Source organism: Hoplias malabaricus, chromosome 9 (assembly GCF_029633855.1).
Source record: "Hoplias malabaricus isolate fHopMal1 chromosome 9, fHopMal1.hap1, whole genome shotgun sequence".
Taxonomy (NCBI): Eukaryota; Metazoa; Chordata; class Actinopteri; order Characiformes; family Erythrinidae; genus Hoplias; species Hoplias malabaricus.
Window position 1 is genome coordinate 2,348,017 of NC_089808.1, and position 19,783 is coordinate 2,367,799.

Sequence of the window (19,783 nt, forward strand, 5' to 3'; positions counted from 1 at the left end):
TTATCGTGATTATTAGAATTATTCCACGATTCCATTTGTTGTTCTATGAATACGTTTGGCTACAGGAAGGCAAAGAAAGATAAACACACTGCCCTTTCTTTCCCTCTCTCACTCAATCCATATCAATCCTGTCACATTCAATGTAAATTTTCAGAATTGCATCGTCTCAGCAGAGAGCTGAATAGAATAATAATCTGAGAAGACTTTAAAGGAACAATAGGTAAGATTTGGGACTTTGCTCATTTTTACAGCACTGTACTGAAATCAATGAGGGTGGTTTCCTATACTCTTCCACACGTTACATAGTGCTGTTTCTGCAGTGTCCTTCAGAGGGTCATGATGGAACCTGTTTTTAGATATTTGTTGTTACACCTACGTCTACGATTAACTGAGGTAATGATCTAATAAACACAGCTTGTTTTAAATGAAACAGTACTAACATATCCCACATTGTCACACACACTCTCACACACACCCATTTTGTGTGACGAGGCACTGGCGGAGACCAAGCTTCCGGAAGATGTCCACAGTGATCTCCATAGGTGTGTGGTCAGTGATGGCCATTGGACTGAGGTCCAGAATGCTTCGCAAATTGAGTGGTGGAGGCCCGCCCTGCAGCTGTGATGGAATGTGCTCAGTGAAGAGTATAGGCGATGCGCCTACAATGCCTTCCTGGCAACAGCGTGCATTATCTGGAAGAGAAAAACCGTGATCAAGTAAGGAATGATGTGTAGATTGTGATGGGAAAATGGAATACAACATTGTAATGCGCTAATAATGATAATAATCCACCACTTTACTGTATAATGATTGTTATAGACACATTCATCCTGATTGAAGTATAGAACATGTTGTGCTTAAGCTTGTGGGCTTAAAGGGCTTATTACACTGTGTCCTCAGGGCACGACCCAGGAGAGAGGGGAACAGAGAGATTAGAATAGGGAAGTAAGGTCCCTAGATAGATTTGAACTTGACTTAACCGTCTGCAATCTTTTTGCTGACAGAAGTGAAATGGAAGATAACAGATACGTGCCAGTTAAGGGAATGTCTGAGTTTGGGAAATGAACGGTACACATGATGCTTGGTGTACGTGCAAAAGGGGCACATGACGGTGGGGTGTACGTGACTGGGGTCCTATATTTACTGCAACAAACGTTTGAATAAACTAGAGACTAGCGTGAATACTTGACTGTGTCTTTATTCCTCTGATTTCTGAGAATCGGTCTTCCGTCCTGGTCGCACTTAGACCATCGCCATAACATAGATAATGCAGTGAATCCATGTTAAGGTGCCTATTACTAAGAGAGGTGTTCTACTGTGTACACACAACTTACAGGGGTTGGACAATGAAGCTGAAACACCTGTCATTGTAGTGTGGGAGGTGTCATGGCTAAATTGGAGCAGCCTGGTGGACAATCTTCATTATCTCCACACTGCACCAGTAAGACCATGTGCATCCAATGGTTCAAACACTGTGTCCTGAAGGCGGTGCCGTGTATCAGGACGACAACGCACCAATACACACAGCGAGACTGGTGAAAGACTGGTTTGATGAACATGAAAGTGAAGTTGAACATCTCCCATGGCCTGCACAGTCACCAGATCTAAATATTATTGAGCCACTTTGGGGTGTTTTGGAGGAGCGAGTCAGGAAACGTTTTCCTCCACCAGCATCACGTAGAGACCTGGCCACTATCCTGCAAGAAGAATGGCTTCAAATCCCTCTGACCACTGTGCAGGACTTGTGTATGTCATTCCCAAGACCAACTGACGCTGTATCGGCCGCAAAAGGAGGCCCTACACTGTACTAATACATTACTGTGGTCTAAAACCAGGTGTTTCAGTTTCATTGTCCAATGAAACCCAATAGAAAAGAAATAGACATATTTTCATGTATCCCAGCATTAAGTAAAATATGTGGAATGTTAAATTCCCTCATGTGGTTTTTAAAAACAGAAGTAAAATGATTGTAAATTAGCTATTTAAGAAGGGTAGGCACAATAAGCTAAAGCTTCGGCCTACAACTTTTCAGTAATTTTTTTTTTTTGACTGTCGTGTATTTAATATTTGTTATCTTTATTAATGTGTTCTTCTTCTTTTTTTTTTTTTACTTTGTATTCATTTTTAAAACCTAACAAACTAAGCTGTGTTCTATAATGTGAAGGACCTCCGAAGCTCCAAATGTTAGAATGGTGTTAGTGATCCAGAAACTAAAGCTATTAACCCAATACCAATCCAAAATTTAGTACAAGGCACATGGCGTCAAAATAGGTTCTAAAGTTCTTCTCAGTCTCACTTTTGCCTCCAGAAGTTTCTCGCTTTTGACTTTTGTCAGAAGGCGGGATCTAGACAGTCATTGGCTGCCTAAGTTAAGCCCCGCCCACCCAGCTGATTATGCACAACCGGCTACGTAAGCCATTACCCTGATTGGAAAAAGACCGACCGACAAACACAGGTAAAGCCACATCAAATATTTTTTACCAATTATGTCTTTTAGTAACGCACAGCTCCTCAGAGGCTTAGAGTCATTTTGCAATCAGGGTTAGGGTGTGCAGAATCTGCTGAGTGGGCGGGGCTTAACTTTAGCAGCCAATGACTGTCTCGAACCCAACACAACAAGGTTAGAGAGGCAGGCTTGGGTCTGGAATATCATCGGTAGAAACCAGCCGGCAGGAATCAACAGGTTCCTACTCCTTCAGTCCACGAGTGAGTTGCCTTTGAGAAAGACACCTAATCCCCCAACTGTTCCCCAGATGGTGTGTGAGTGTTTGTTTCTTTGTTTGTGTGTGTGTTACTGCCATTTAACAGATTTAATGACAATAATGACAAAGCATGTTTCACATTTCCCATGTGGTGCTGTTTCATGTCACACTGGATTTGGCCTAACCTTGGCTCTGCTCACAAAAGTAAAACAGTAGTTTTGGGCTCACCTATCGATATCAGCAGGTCTCTCTGCAGCACGAAGCCCACTAGCCTTTGAGACATATGTGAGACAACAATAGGGAAGCCACTGTAAGACGTGTCTGATATTAGCCCTTCCACCTCCTCCACTGTCATTCCTTCCTGTGTTATCACAGATAGTGGAGGGTCACTCCTTCTTGGCCGCATCACATCCATGGCCAACGTTTTGTGCTCAAACTCCTCTTTGGGCTCCAGGAAGGGGTAACCGTTGAGACGGATATGAGCCTCGTAGATGCCCTCTCGACCAAGAGCATCCGCCACCCATTTACTTGTCATTGTGGCTGCCATCAGAGGCACAATATACTCCAGCCCACCAGTCAGCTCAAACATGATGACCACCAGAGAGACTGTCATTCGAGTGACACCACCTGGGAGAATGTAAGGGCATGGTGAGATGCACAGAAAAACTGTAGCTGTAGACGGACTGCGGCTATCATTTGGTAAGAGGGAGAGGAATATATAGAAAGAGAAGATGACGTAAACAAAAACTGAAAAACAACAAATTAAGAGTCATCAAGAGAATAGAGAATAAAAAAACGAGTAATGAATAAAAGTACAGCTGCTGAGTGTCGGAAAAACAGAGAGAAAGTAACAGAGACGGACAACTAAAGCAAAGAAAGGCAACACAATGGAAAGCTACAAGTGTGCAGGGTGAAAAATGGGAAGAAAAATGTAAGAAATAGTGGAGAAGAATAAATGGAGTAAATACAGAGAGAAAAATGAATCAAAGAGAACAATCGATGCAAAAAAAAAATAATGGAGGAGACGATCCTGGAACGAGAAGAATCAAGAAAGAGAATGGAATAAAGAGATACAGAGAACAATAAAAAATAAATAAATAAATAAAAATGTGACAAAGTGCATGTGAAGGCTGCCAAGTGCTCTCAGGAAATGGCTTTGCACACAAGCATTCTAATCATTCATGCAAAAGTATCGAGGCAGTCACAGCTGGGATCTGAAAAAGTTTTACATATGCAAGGATGTTTGTTCCTGCTCTGTCACGGAACACCGGTGCTGAGAACTTAGTTGGGATTGTGGATCAAAGAGCACAGTTACACAAAACTACAACAAACCATTTGGAAAACCCAAACAGCCGAATACACCTCTTCTTCATCTGATGTGATTCCATAGCTCAGTGATCTCCATTTAACAACCCTTCACCCAGCTCGCCTCTGAAACCGTTTAGAGCGCACATGTGCCTGCCAGCTTTAAGCTTGCAAGTTCTGAAGCTGTGAAAGTTCAATGCTACAAATGGGCAACAATGCATGACAATAAGTATCAAGGCCTTAGCTAAACAAACAATGCTAATTAAAACTAGGAGCAAGCTCATTTTTTGGAAATGCTACATTTTCACATCTGCTGAAGCTGATATGATACGATATATCACATCATATACACCCTGGGTGACATTTGAAGATACCTTACCCAGACATGCTGCAGCCCCAAGCATGGCATAAATGCCTGGGGTGATGCAGTTAGCTCCAGGGGAGCACCAATGTTTAAACATAGCCCAGTCGTGGTGGTAGTATGCCAGCTGCTCCATGCAAATGCCCAGCAGCCTGCCAGCTATTGCCCCTACTGCCATACTGGGAATGAACAGACCAGACGGCACCTGAGGCAAAGAAAAAAATGAGTTGAGAGCCTAAATATTAGTGTGCATTTACATTTACATTTAACACTTTGAATTTTAAGTCAATCCCTTATGCACTATTTAACAGGAATCTGAGAAAAAAGGTGTGTGAATATGCTAGCTGCAATACCTTCATGCCAAAAGTAATCACGGTGATGATCATTTTAAAGAACAGCGCAAGGATGAGCTGCCAGATAGCTGTGTAGACCCCTGGACCTGCCCGCCGGTCAGCTAGCCCATTACTGCTCTCACTAAAGCTGGCATTTCTTTCACCAACTTTGCCCTGTGAGGCGTAGTCACACAGCTTGGAGGAGTCCAACAGACTGCAGTCATTAAAGAGCTCAGAAATCAGCTCACTGCTGCTCATGCGAGTGTATTCATTAGGGAAGGCCAAGAGCGCTGTGGCGAAAGCTACAATCAGAACTTCCAGGACAGGGTAGCGGCCCAGCCGAGTAGTCTTCCTCTGCCGGCACCAGGCAATATTTGCACGTATAAAGAATGCCCCCCACAGGCCTCCAAAAATACCCAGGAGGACAAAGGGGAACAGCTCCAGGAGGTGCCATGGAGTGTGGAACTCCACGTAGAACAGGACCAAACGACTGTTCCCGAACGGGTTAATGGAGCGCAAGGTGAAGGCCGCCACCAGAGCAGCAAAGAAGGAGCGCCACAAAGTTTTCAGGGGGAAGTAGTAGCTGACCTGTAAACAACAAGAAAAACGTTATAACACATTATAATAGAAATCAATAACAAGAACTGTAAAGTGTGACAATATATCAGTGTAGCTAAAGGAGTATAATGCTAAACCACAACACACATATTCATTCATTCATTCATTCATCTGTAACCCTTATCCAGTTCAGGGTCGCGGTGGGTCCAGAGCCTACCTGGAATCATTGGGTGCAAGGCGGGAATACACCCTGGAGGGGGGGCCAGTCCTTCACAGGGCAACACAGACACACACACACACACATTCACTCACACACACACCTACGGACACTTCTGAGTCGCCAATCCACCTGCAACGTGTGTTTTTGGAGTGTGGGAGGAAACCGGAGCACCCGGAGGAAACCCACGCGGACACAGAGAGAACACACCACACTCCTCACAGACAGTCACCCGGTGGAAACCCACGCGGACACAGAGAGAACACACCACACTCCTCACAGACAGTCACCCGGAGGAAACCCACACAGACACAGGGAGAACACACCACACTCCTCACAGACAGTCACCCGGAGGAAACCCACGCAGACACAGAGAGAACACACCACACTCCTCACAGACAGTCACCCGGTGGAAACCCACGCGGACACAGAGAGAACACACCACACTCCTCACAGACAGTCACCCGGAGCGGGAATCGAACCCACAACCTCCAGGCCCCTGGAGCTGTGTGACTGCGACACCTACCTGCTGCACCACCGTGCCCCCACAACACATTTATTTATTCCTTTATGCAAAAGTACATCAATAGTTTGATTTTCACTGTTACTTTTTAATTAATGGAGCAATCAGTGACACTCACACAAACATTTAAAAAAAAAATTATTGCACACCACATCCAAACACTGCCCCCCCCCCCCCCCCCCCCCCATCCCCAGACACAAAGCTCACACTGTTTGTCAGGTTGAGGAAAACTGAACCTACATCTATGAGAGCAATTTGAGTTTAAGAACTTTATAAAATGGACCTTTATAGCTAAACAGCATGTGCCATAATTAAGTTATTTACTCAGAAAAGTGCTGTTTTTTCCTGTATTTACCGGTTTTATAAAGAACTATATTAACCTTAAATATTCCTCCTTAAATAAGTGACTATGAAAGGCTGAAGTAAGCTTCTGAAACATTGCTTTTGTTCCTCAATTTCTTTGTTTAAGACAAAAAAGCCACTGAGTTTACACCTTTTATTATGTCTTTATTCCTCAGTGCATTCATTTAAAACACAAACTAAATCAATTATGCGCCTTAATTTGCCATTATTCCTCACATTATGAATTTTAAACACAAACCTAGGCTTTAATTCATATGTTATTCCTCAGATTCTTGAATTAAAAACTGACAAACCACAGAGTTTACACTTTTAATGGTTACATGTGTGTCTGTTCTTATAGAGCATTTCAGAAATGATTTCTTTACCTGTTCAGGAGAATCACAACTCGGATTATAACCAGACTGGGATTTCAATCAAAACGAACGTCTATATTTACGAGTCGGGATAATACAGTACATGACACTAAACTCCCAAAATAAACGCAACTGGTGTTTCCTAGATTAGCAAGAGATTAGTAGAATAGCACATACTAGAGGCTATGTTCCTCACTGAATGGTTAAGAAACAACAGTGGTAGCAGCAGCGCTGCATCATTTAAGAAGAATGTAAAATTAGAATACATTTGGAATTTGGAAGGCTGTAAACTCTTGTTCAGTGGCCCACTGAGTGAACCACTGTGTGTTGTTTCTCTTACAGGTGATACTGGTTATTTGCGAACATTTATATCAAGCACTGTATAGTGTCTTGTAGTTTTTCATAGATTTTCCTGTCCTCTGTAGTGCTCCACGCTCTGGAGAGGCTACACACTCTGTAGACTAATCTGTACACTCTGTAGTGTAGGCTGTCTCCATCTTTCAAATATATTGCTAGTATTTCCTCTAGTTTTACTTTTGTTTCTTGTCATACTCAGTCAACCATGGCTGCAGCACGCCATGTTTTTGCTCTGCTATTGTGTGTCAAAATTGGAAACTTTACTGAGGTTAGACAGTGGGCGGGATCACAAACTGAAACACCAATAGGGTTTTTCTCTGCAACAGACACCTCTTAAAGAAGAACATACTGGCTGCAGCACTGCTGTCACAGACTCCAGTGCTTCAACTAAGCATGCTTCACTAATCTCTGGTCATTTTATGATATAGTTCAGTAAACATATGACAGACTGCTCCTTTAATTGATTAAAATATACATGGGAAATAATTTCACGTAAGATTGCTGTGTAATACTACTTCAAATACTATTTTGTATAATGATTTTTAGGATTGTACTGTGTTAGACTCTTCTTTGATTTTTAAAGCTTAGTAAAATGCATATAATGAAAAAGTTTATAAACCAAAAGTCTTATTGATGAATAGTTCTGGTGTCACAGTAAAGGATAATAGATTTATCAGATCAAATAAATTAAACTAAATTACATAAACTCGTGTAAGTGAGTGAGTAGCAGGATGTGGTGGCATCTACAATCAATTCAAAATACATTTACAAGGAAGGTTAACTCATTCAATGCTCCAATCCATACCTCCTCCAGACTGAAAAGCACTCCTCCTATAGGGGCCCCAAAAGCTACAGACACCCCCACAGCAGACGCTGCAGACAAGACCTGAGACGATACAACAGGACAGTGTGATACACAAAGAAACAGGGCACAAGAAGAGCTACATAATCTACTAACACCAACACGGATCATCTCCACCGTATAATAATTAACACACAATGATACAAACTTCAATATACTAACATTTACTAACCATAGCTGTTAAACAAACACACAAGGTTTGTCCGTGTAGTTCACAGGATGCTTATTGATTGGGGCATACTCTCCCGTTAATATACAAACCCCATTTTACACAAAATTAACCGATGCACATATAATTTAGACCCTAAATTTAATTGAAAAATGTACAAAGGCAACACTGTAAATGACACTAAGAAAGTGTATTGTTTTTTGAAAAATATTTACCAATTTTATGCTAGCAACACATTCCAAAAACTTTGGAACAGGGGCATGTTTCCCACTTTGTTGCATCATCTCTTCTTTTAACACTCTGTTAATATTTGGGAACTGAGGAGACCAATCGCTGTAGTTTGTAAAGTGAAATGTTTTCACATTCTTTCACAGAGCCTGAAGACCACAGGCTGCCAATATCGGTTTAGGGCCTTGTCCTTTGCCTATAGAGAGATTTCTCCAGATTTTTTTGAAACTTTTAATGATATTATTATACCGTAGATGAAGAAATCCCCAAGTTCTTTACTATTTTAAGTTGAGAAAATCATTTTTGAATTACTGTTCATTTACACACACACAATAGTTTGTAAAAAAAAATTGCAGCTGTAATTTTGTCCATTCAATATATTTTAAATGATATCCATATGTTATTCATGTACATTTTTGCACAGGACCCAACTTTTCTGGAAATGTGGTTCATATCTTATGTACAGGGGTTGGACAATGAAAGTGAAACACCTGGTTTTAGACCACAGTAATGTATTAGTGCGGTGTAGGGCCTCCTTTTGCGGCCGATACAGCGTCAGTTGGTCTTGGGAATGACATACACAAGTCCTGCACAGTGGTCAGAGGGATTTGAAGCCATTCTTCTTGCAGGATAGTGGCCAGGTCTCTACGTGATGCTGGTGGAGGAAAACGTTTCCTGACTCGCTCCTCCAAAACACCCCAAAGTGGCTCAATAATATTTAGATCTGGTGACTGTGCAGGCCATGGGAGACGTTCAACTTCACTTTCATGTTCATCAAACCAGTCTTTCACCAGTCTCGCTGTGTGTATTGGTGCATTGTCGTCCTGATACACGGCACCGCCTTCAGGACACAGTGTTTGAACCATTGGATGGACATGGTCTTACTGGTGCAGTGTGGAGTTAATGAAGATTGTCCACCAGGCTGCTCCAATTTAGCCATGACACCTCCCACACTACAATGACAGGGGTTTCACTTTCATTATCCAACCCCTGTACATTAGCCTCATAGCTACAGTTAATAATAATAATAATAATAATAATAATAATAATAATAATATAATTTACATTAAACACCAAATAGGCAATTACTAATCAACTATATCTGAGGCTAGGAAGAAACTGCTTAAATTTCAATTTTGGCTGCGCCCTCCTTTTAATATCAGCTCCAGTTCAAATGGGTCTGCTTTTAACTGAAAATCTAGAGCATAGCTTTGTGCCTGATGTCCAGCTTGGCAATGTTCTCTGGAGGAGTAGGAGGCCAATCGTTACATATTATATTACTGTACTTTAGGCCTAAATACAAAGAAACCTCTCTTATTCGTTGTTCTCCTTCCACCTCACAGTTTCTCTCACATCCATTTTACCCTTATCTTTTTTGGGAATTACTTCAATAACCCACTACTTCTCCTTATCTCACCATCACACCCTCTCTCTCTCTCTACCCCCCCCCCCCCTCTTATAACTTCCTCCTTCACTTCATTCCTCTTACCTCCCTCCTCTTGGCCTCATTCTTGCGGTATTTGGTGAAGAGATGGCAGAGGATGTTGCCACAGCAACACGCCACGTGTACCAGAGGACCCTCTTTTCCCAGACTGAGGCCCGAAGAAACAGCCAGAACCAGAGTGATGGTCTTTATCAACAACGTCCACTTACCCAGGTACCCTCTGATTATAAAACCACTCAGGATGGTCTTGATCTGAGAGAGAGAGAGAGAGAGAGAGAGAGAGAAGGAAAGAAAGGAGAGAACGAAAAACACAAATAAATGAGTGTGACCAGGACAGAGGAGGTTTGAGAGAGAGAAAGGAGAAGAGGAGAAAGAAAACGACGCCCAAGACAATAGCAGTATGTATTAAATATTTGAAGGGGGATGGATACTAATGGAGGAGAGTCTTGAGAGACACTTTATCTTGAATAACTGTTAATTCATTAATCCACTCAGGATGTCTGGATCTAAGGGAGGGATTAAGCGAAACTTCAGCATTCCCCAGATTATCATTTCTGTGATAGTGTCTTGTTCTTGGCAGGAACCTACCACTTAAAGGCCCATGGAGGAAATAGATCATTTCCATTCATTTAGATCCTTTTTGCTCAGAGATTTCCTAACGTTTGAGGAATTAAAGATTTAACAGTTTCTTTTGTCTTAAGGCTTTTATCTCTCAGGGTGATTTGTAACACAGCTGACGCTCATGCCTTTCTTGGGAAGCACAACTTTATATAAATAACTGTGATTTAACGTCTGTAGGCCGTTTATTCCTTTTCTTAAGGCTTAGCTAATGTGGCAGAGCGGATAAATCACACACAAACAGGTGCCTTCTCTCTCCCACACTGGAGAAACATGTCATGGCAGACTTAGACAAGGAAAGGAGATTTGCTAATGCTCAGATCCGCTCTCAGAACACAAACACTTGAATGGAGATATAGCAGGGAGTTGCTGAAGAGGATAAGTCCATGGCATATTGTTTACACATTACCAGACTGGGATAAACGAGATGAACAGGATTCAAAACAAACTAAAGAGAGACATATTAAAAAAAAAAGAAATATACAGAATTGCAATAATGATCATGCACATATTTGTATATACACACACACACTTTACCTCTGGGATTCCTGAGCCACAGGCATACGGAGCAAAAGCTCTGACCAAGATGACTGCCAGGAATGAGAAGAACAGAGCCCAGCTCACGTACATCAAATAATTCACCACGTACGCGCTCGCCCCCTGGTGCATACACAAAGAATAGCGTCATCATTCATTTGGATAAAACAAAAATAGTTTCAAATTCAAGAAAAGCCTGAATAAATGAGCCATAACCATAAGTTCAGAGGTTTCCAGAAATGTGTGCAGTATGTACAATACGCCCATGATTTTGGATCAAGAGAAAAAACATCCAATAACTTAAAAAAAAGGTTTATTATTAAGGCACACAAAAATAAGCGTTTGAATAGTGGCTAGTGTGACATTAGCATTAGCATTTAACATGTACAAAAGGCATCTGTAAACAGAGCTGAAGAGTTAAAATCCCCAGTCTGTGATTGTAACACTAATGCAGAAGAGAAAAAAAAACAAACAAAAAAAAAACAGAAGTGAAACTGCTCCACAAGTGACTAAAAAAGTCAACATTAGAAGACGATCAGACTGTGTCAGCACAAACGGTCCATCCACAACATATTACAACAGAAGTTAGAGGTTTTTTTTTTTAGAGAATTCATGGCTGATTGCTTTACTGCTAGAAAGCCAGGGTCTGAAGGCTGGGTTACGCTGTGGGTTCATTTGGCTGTTAGGGTTTAAGATCACCTGATCCCTTACAGAAACGTTGGTGCAAATCAAAACAACAGGTCACATAATTCTGACCAATCAGGTTTATTGGCCGAGTATTTTGACACATACAAAGATTTGGTTTCCAGCTGTTGGCGTCTCTCTAGTATTTGTACATTGCACATATAAATTAGAGATTATTTTCAATTATTTAACCTTTATTTGGTTCCCCCGGATCAGAACCACACAGGGGGAGGCAGCTTTCAGTCTGCACCTGGAACAGACTCCCGGAAAACATCAGATTTGCCCCAAATATTACTACCTTCAAATCTAGACTAAAAACCTTCCTGTTTGAGCAGAGCTGCACTTACTACACGAATTAAAAATGTAGATTTACTTATTTTATTTCTACTACCATTTTAATAAACGTCCTTTTTTATTGTTTTAAATTTTATGAAATAGTTTTTAAATGTTTTTAATATTCTGTTTTAATTATATTTTATACTTTCTAATTGTTTTTATTTGCTTTCACTTTTTAAAATTCTACTGTAATCTTGTTTTTATTTTCTTTCACTTTTTAAATTCTACTGTAATCTTGTTTTTATTTTCTTTTACTTTTTAAATTCTACTGTAATCTTGTTTTTATTTTCTTTTACTTTTTAAATTCTACTGTAATCTTGTTTTTATTTTCTTTCACTTTTTAAATTCTACTGTAATCCTGTTTTTATTTTCTTTCACTTTTTAAATTCTACTGTAATCTTGTTTTTATTTTCTTTCACGTTTTAAATTCTACTGTAATCTTGTTTTTATTTTCTTTCACTTTTTAAATTCTACTGTAATCTTGTTTTTATTTTCTTTCACTTTTTAAATTCTACTGTAATCTTGTTTTTATTTTCTTTCACTTTTTAAATTCTACTGTAATCTTTCTGTATCACGCTGTAAAGCACTTTGAATTGCCAGTGTGTACGAAAGGTGCTCTATAAATAAACTCGCCTTGCCTTTATACCCTGATGGGAGAGCTTTGTTCAATGATGACCCAATCCATAGCTCACAAGGGGTCCCTAATTGATCTATAAAAATATTAGTATGAGTATTATTATTATTATAAGTATTATGGCAGACCTGAACTCAGTTTAACACTGTGGTTTTGGACCATGTGAGAAAGCATTCAACCCCACCACAATTATGACCATCAACACAAACAGAGGGAAGAATAATAATCCAATCCTATACAACGACCGTGAAATAGGTCCTAGTTGAATTTCTAAAATAGAACCAAAAGGAGAAAAAAGTATAAACATATGATCTTTGTGTAGTGATTGAACAGTAAGAGTTTTTAAGTTTAGGCTTAGCATACCGGGCACTGCTGGTTTCAGATCTTGCAGTTGCAAAATTCTGCAGTTGTTTATAACTCTTAGCCTCTAGAGGGAGTTATTAACACCGTACATCCTGAATCATCACAGAAGAGTGATTCAGCGTCTAACCATTTTAGGCTTTTCACAGGAAAACACAGGCTAAAGGGTTTTATAAGTTTCCTAATACATCGAGTCATTTTCCCAATAATACAGATGTCACATGTTTCACACATCTTAAGTTTGCAATGTTTCACATACAAACTGGGATCAGGTTTTCACTGAGAGAAGACGAGATTATGTTAACTGTTTGTGTTTGTGAACATCTTCCAGAACACACCTCTGTGACTCCCACCGTAAGCTCAGCCCAGCTCTTCCACTGGGGGCATTTATCTCTCTCCTGGAAGGTGGTGTCTTTGGAGTTCCAGCAGCAGTGTTCATGATTGAACCAGAAGCCATTGAGGCACACTCCCTCCTTGAGGTCTGTCAGCCAGTGAGCTGCAATGTCTATACCACCAGCTAAGGCTCCTGCAGAGCAAGGGAGAGACCATTAAGTCAATAAAGTTAACCCAGTAAACAAGGAACGTCCCTGGACGTTCAAAATAGGTCTAAAAGTAGTCTGTCCGTCAAGGACATATTTTAAACGTCAATGGATGTCCAAAATCCATCTTAATAAGTTAGTTAAGTGGTGACCAATCGATAACGTCAGTGGACGTCCAAAATGCGTTTTATACAAGTAATTTATTTCGGGACCAATTAATAACGTCAACGGACGTCCAAAATATGTCTAATAGTCGTCTTTTCAATGTCTGTGTTTGGACGTCTTTTCAACTTTCATTTTCAACCTTAAGAGAACGTTGATTAGACGGCAGTCAGTACGTTAGTTCAACGTTGAATCAACGGCTAAATGTTTACTGGGAACTTTATCTTGACCAATAATGTAAGAGAACTAGAGACAGAAAAAGACTAAAATAATATACAGAGTGAATACGAAAATATATCAAAAATACGACCATAACATGATGCATGCAATGTACACACACATTATGTGTTCAAGCAATCGATTAATGATGGAACGTTTGTAACAGCGTACAAGAAAGTAAACAGGAAGTCGATAGATGTTGTCTGTGTTTGTACAGGGGCCACTGACCTGACATTAATCCAATGAGGAGCATGAGAAGCCACCCAGAGAAAGCATCACTCAAACTGAAGAGAAGTGCATCAATAGACTGTTTCTTCTTTCGGTTTATCTAAGACACACAGAGAGAACATTGGCTGAGTTCATCTAAACAGCTTTTGAAAATGATTGTACACAAATGAGCAGGTAAATTTTCTTCATCAGTTTGCAATAAATTGAAACCTGGGGTTCTTTTATAGCCAATATTTATACACTTTTATAGTCAATGGGGAGGACACACTACACAGTGACCCAAGATGGACAAATAGAGGGACCCTGGAGCTGTGCGACAGTGGCAATACCCACCCCATGTAAATATCTGAAATGGTGTTTGTGATTTACACTAAGCTAATTTTACCTATTTGTTGTCATTTCAGAGCTCATCAAAACTAATATTACCACTATTAAAAGGCTGCCATTGTGGGAAAACACTGTTCTCTCTGGTTTATTTATGTTCAGAAGCTTTGCATCTTTTAAAGAGGAATTGTATATTTGAAGGAATAAAAAATGTAACTTGTCTTTTCCTTTTTTGTAAATTTTAATTTACAGGTAATATTACATTTTCTAAAGTATGCTGACTCACCTCTCTGTGGCGATCGCGGTCCTTTGACTTCTCCCTCACCCAGTCAATGGTGTTAAAATCTTCATAGGTCCCCAGCCCTGGCACTCTTTCATCCAGCAAATCCATCAAGCCAAAACCACTAATCTGGCCCCGGCCCACATTACTGTAGCCTTTAAGATTAAAAATACATAAATACATTTGTAAATAAAAAAAATAAAATAAAAAGACACCATATTTCTGTTAAAGAATTTGAAATGCCTTTTCTTTCATTAATAAGAACAAGGTGCTAGAGCTTTTTTAAAGAAAGGTTTACTACAAAATCTCTGATATATCCAGGCCAACAGGTGTTAGTTTAATAATATGGCTGTTTCATAACATAATGAACTTTCATGGGCTGTTGTGGGTTCGAGTCCTGCTCTGCGTGACTGTCTGTGAGGAGTGTGGTGTGTTCTCCCTGTGTCTGCGCGGGTTTCCTCCGGGTGACTGTCTGTGAGGAGTGTGGTGTGTTCTCCCTGTGTCTGCGTGGGTTTCCTCCGGGTGACTGTCTGTGAGGAGTGTGGTGTGTTCTCCCTGTGTCTGCGTGGGTTTCCTCCGGGTGACGGTCTGTGAGGAGTGTGGTGTGTTCTCCCTGTGTCTGCGTGGGTTTCCTCCGGGTGACTGTCTGTGAGGAGTGTGGTGTGTTCTCCCTGTGTCTGCGTGGGTTTCCTCCGGGTGACTGTCTGTGAGGAGTGTGGTGTGTTCTCCCTGTGTCTGCGTGGGTTTCCTCCGGGTGACTGTCTGTGAGGAGTGTGGTGTGTTCTCCCTGTGTCTGCGTGTGTGTGTTGCCCTGTGAAGGACTGGAGCCCCCTCCAGGGTGTATTCCCACCTTGCGCATTCCAGGTAGGCTCTGGACCCACTGTGACCCTGAATTGGATAAGGGTTACAGATAATGGATGGATGAACTGTCATTATTACAGGTCAGTTCTTTAACTGGAATTTGTTCTCTGGCCAGATGGGAGAAAAATAAAGCTTTTCAGAAACAAATAAGTTTGAAACAATGCCTCAGGTGCTTCATTAAGTAACAGGAGATTTTGAAACATTATCTGCCTAAAAACAACAAACCTGTCCATCACTGATAAAAAAACCTCTATCCAACTCAATGAAAAAAAAAAAAAAAATTAAATAGCTGACCTGAACGTTATTAAAACCTGTGGAGTGAGCTAAAGAGGAGTTGACACATGACTCTTGCAGATCTCTGATGCCTTACTCTGCATTCTTCAGTCTGATTTAGCATCATAAAGGGAGAATTGTTTAGTTGGAAAGTGTAGTTTGTTACAGAACAACTTTTAGTTTGTTTAGTTTAGTTTGTTGAATTGGCAAGTGTAGTTTGTTTAATTGGCAAGTGCAGTTTGTTTAATTTATTTAGTTTGTTTAATTGGCAAGTGTAGTTTGTTTAGTTTCGTTTGTTTAATTGGCAAGTGTAGTTTGTTTAGTTTAGTTTATTTAATTGGCAAGTGTAATTTGTTTAGTTTATATAGTTTGTTTAATTGGCAAGTGTAGTTTGTTTAGTTTCGTTTGTTTAATTAGCAAGTGTAGTTTGTTTAGTTTATTTAGTTTGTTTAATTGGCAAGTGTAGTTTGTTTAGTTTATTTAGTTTGTTTAATTGGCAAGTGTAGTTTGTTTAGTTTCGTTTGTTTAATTAGCAAGTGTAGTTTGTTTAGTTTCGTTTGTTTAATTAGCAAGTGTAGTTTGTTTAGTTTAGTTTATTTAATTGGCAAGTGTAATTTGTTTAGTTTATATAGTTTGTTTAATTGGCAAGTGTAGTTTGTTTAGTTTCGTTTGTTTAATTAGCAAGTGTAGTTTGTTTAGTTTAGTTTATTTAGTTTGTTTAATTGGCAAGTGTAGTTTGTTTAGTTTCGTTTATTTAGTTTGTTTAATTGGCAAGTGTAGTTTGTTTAGTTTAGTTTATTTAGTATGTTTAATTGGCAAGTGTAGTTTGTTTAGTTTAGTTTATTTAGTTTGTTTAATTGGCAAGTGTAGTTTGTTTAGTTAATTTAGTTTGATTAATTGGCAAGTGTAGTTTGTCTAGTTTATTTAGTTTGTTTAATTGGCAAGTGTAGTTTGTCTAGTTTATTTAGTTTGTTTAATTGGCAAGTGTAGGTTGTTTAGTTTATTTAGTTTGTTTAACTGGCAAGTGCAGTTTGTTACACAAATATTTAATGCAGGGGTGCTAATAATTATCAAACTTCTGGTTTGTTTCAAGCTGTTTTCGGTTTACTTTGCTTTTGTTTTATAGTTCTTTCAGTTAATTTATAAACTGAGCCAATTGCCAACATTTCCAGCATCACCTTTTACCATCCTCATCAAATAATTATGGAACATAATTTAAATTACTCAAAATGATGTCATAATACTTACATTTTATAGATCATATGTATCATGATGAGTGAAATACTATGAGAAATTATAAGCTTTTGTACCTACACAATTGTCATAGAGGCCTTTTGTCAGTACATAATGCACAATAACGGTGAAAGCAATAAATAGTGAGAAAATATATGAACAGAAAGCTACTACAGAGAGGAAATTTGTTATTGTTAACTGCCATGGAAATTTCAGATAAAATCACTGTTAAATTTCAGCTCATGACAAACAATTTTATTGTGGTATGTAGATATCAGCTGTTGTCTTGTATCATTGCCAATATTCAAGAAAAGGGACTGTGTTTGTACAAGGCACAAGATCAGCATCAATACATGAGACAAAGATCAAGCCCCAAATGCATGGCAACTACAACAGCATGCGTTATGGAAAATTCCAACATTATTCAAGTCAGAAAATACCTCATATTGAGAATGTTTACAATGACTCTGTTTTAGACAATAAATCACTGATTGTACAAAAAAGTCAAGAGGCTACAGTTATGTCTGACAAACTGAAAAAAGGATAAAATATCAGGAACAGAACATGGGACAAAAAAACTCCACCACAGCAGTAAAAGACAAAGACAAAGAAAAGAGAAGCTTAAAATCTCCATTATAATCATCAATGGAAACCAGAACAGAGTAAGGTACTTAACATCGCTCTCCAAAGAGAAACATTTCCATCAAGTTTTGGTTTACTACATAATGAACACAGCAGCTGTTCTTTACACTGTGTGAAAATCTCATGAACAATGGACCAAAAAAATGTGAGCTATAACAGCTTCAAACCCTATAGGAAGGTTTAGAAGTGTGTTTATGGGAATTTCTGACACATTTGTGAGGTCAGACACTGATGTTGGAAGTGAAGGTCAGGACCGCATTCTCTGCTCAAATACATCCCAAGGTTGAGGTCAGGTCAGTCGAGTTCTTCCACACCAAACTCGCTCATCCATGTCTTTATGAACCTTGCTTTGTGCACTGGTGCACAATCATTTTGGAACACGACGGGGACATCCACAAACTGTCCCCACAAAGTTGAGAGAGTTAAATTGTCCAAAATCTCTTGGTATGCTGAAGCGTTAAGGGTTCCTTTCAGGAAGCCTTACATCACTGAGCGCAATGCAAAGCATCGGAGGCAATGACGAAAAGCATGCCAGCAGTGGACACTTGTTCTCTGGAGTGATGAATCATGCTTCTCCGTCTAGCTTTATCTAGATTATTATGGTGTGGGGTTGTTTTTCAGGAGTTGGGCGTGGCTTCCTAGTTCCAGTGAGAGAGAGAGCTATATAAGGCTATATAAAATGATGGAGCGGGCAGCAGATGGGTTTTTTCTTCTGCAGTCAACTTTCTGCAGAGTCAGATGCTATAGACCTCCAAACTTCATATCTCTCTCTCTCTCTCTCTCTCTCTCTCTCTCTCTCTCTCTCTCTCTCTCTCTCTCTCTCTCTCTCTCTCTCTCTCTCTCTCTCTCTCTCTCTCTCTCTCTCTCTCTCTCTCTGTCAATTCTCCTGGCATTCGCCAAACTCAGACTCTCCCATCGGAAAGCTAGACGGAGAAGCATGATTCATCACTCCAGAGAACAAGTGTCCACTGCTGGCATGCTTTTCGTCATTGCCTCCGATGCTTTGCATTGCGCTCAGTGATGTAAGGCTTGAATGCAGCTGCCTGGCCATGGAAACCCACTCTATGAAGCTCTTTACACACTGTTCTTGAGCGAATCTGAAGGCCACATGAAGTTTGGAGGTCTATAGCAACTGACTCTGAAGAAAGTTGACTGCAGAAGAAAAAACACATCTGCTGCCCGCTCTATCATTTTATATAGCCTGCCACATCCTGGCTGAGTTGCTGTTGTTCCCAGTACAGTTTCCCGTCGTGCTTTACTGTGAGGGCAGCCATCTTCACCCCACTCCCACAATTTGTTTCATACAATTAGTTCAGTTTCTTATCAAGGCTTCCGTTGTCCAGTGACAAGCACACGTTCTGAAATATAGTGTTTAAGGCGAGCTGTGTGTCGTCTCTGAGTTTTAGAACTATAAAATACACACGAGGTCAGAGCATGTGCAGCCTATGCTTGTAAGCAATGTTTTAAATTATTGATTTGAATTTGCACTTGATTCGTGAACCGCCCCCGCCCCCACCCCGACCTCGACAGGTGGCATCCTATCCTTGTACAAGGCTGGAATTCACTGAGCTCCTGAGAGATTTTTTCACAAATGGAAGTGATTGGAACACCTGAATTCAATTATTTGGATGGGTGAGTGAATACCTTTGGCAATAGAGAGTAGATTAGAATTAGAATCATTTTATTGGCCACTGCACACAGAATATTGCACACAGAATCCGTGCAGTGAAACGGAACAGTGGGCAGCCCTAGTTTAGGTTTGGTGGCGTGCTCAAGGGCACTTCAGTCATGAACTGCCAGCTCTGCGGATCGAACCGGCCCAGTTCAAACCATCGAACCAGTTAATGTTTTTTGATATCAGAATGATATAAGAATAGATGCTTAGTAAAGCCACAAGCGAAGATGTTTAAGAGTAAACACCCACCAATTAAGGATTATTCTATTCTACAGTGCAAATCTCTCTCTCACTCTCTTCCCCTCTCTCTGTCTCTCTCCCCCTCTCTGTCTCTCTCCTTCCCTCCCTCCATCCCTCTCTGTCTGTCTGTCTGTCTGTCTGTCTCTCTCTCTCTCTCTCTCTCT

General features: G+C 40.1%; 1 protein-coding gene across 1 annotated transcript in view; it reads right to left on the reverse strand.

Annotated features, from left to right (window-relative positions):
- The window catches only part of clcn5b (chloride channel, voltage-sensitive 5b), a 31,572-nt gene that overhangs the window by 4,915 nt on the left and 6,874 nt on the right, over positions 1-19,783 (reverse strand). The window contains exons 3-12 of the mRNA XM_066680657.1: positions 14,702-14,850; positions 14,092-14,191; positions 13,282-13,469; positions 10,930-11,052; positions 9,820-10,026; positions 7,877-7,957; positions 4,722-5,288; positions 4,387-4,573; positions 2,931-3,329; positions 476-692 (exon numbers count right to left, since the gene is read on the reverse strand). Coding sequence (XP_066536754.1) covers positions 476-692; positions 2,931-3,329; positions 4,387-4,573; positions 4,722-5,288; positions 7,877-7,957; positions 9,820-10,026; positions 10,930-11,052; positions 13,282-13,469; positions 14,092-14,191; positions 14,702-14,850 — 2,218 coding nt within the window. The remainder of the gene's footprint in view (positions 1-475; positions 693-2,930; positions 3,330-4,386; positions 4,574-4,721; positions 5,289-7,876; positions 7,958-9,819; positions 10,027-10,929; positions 11,053-13,281; positions 13,470-14,091; positions 14,192-14,701; positions 14,851-19,783) is intronic.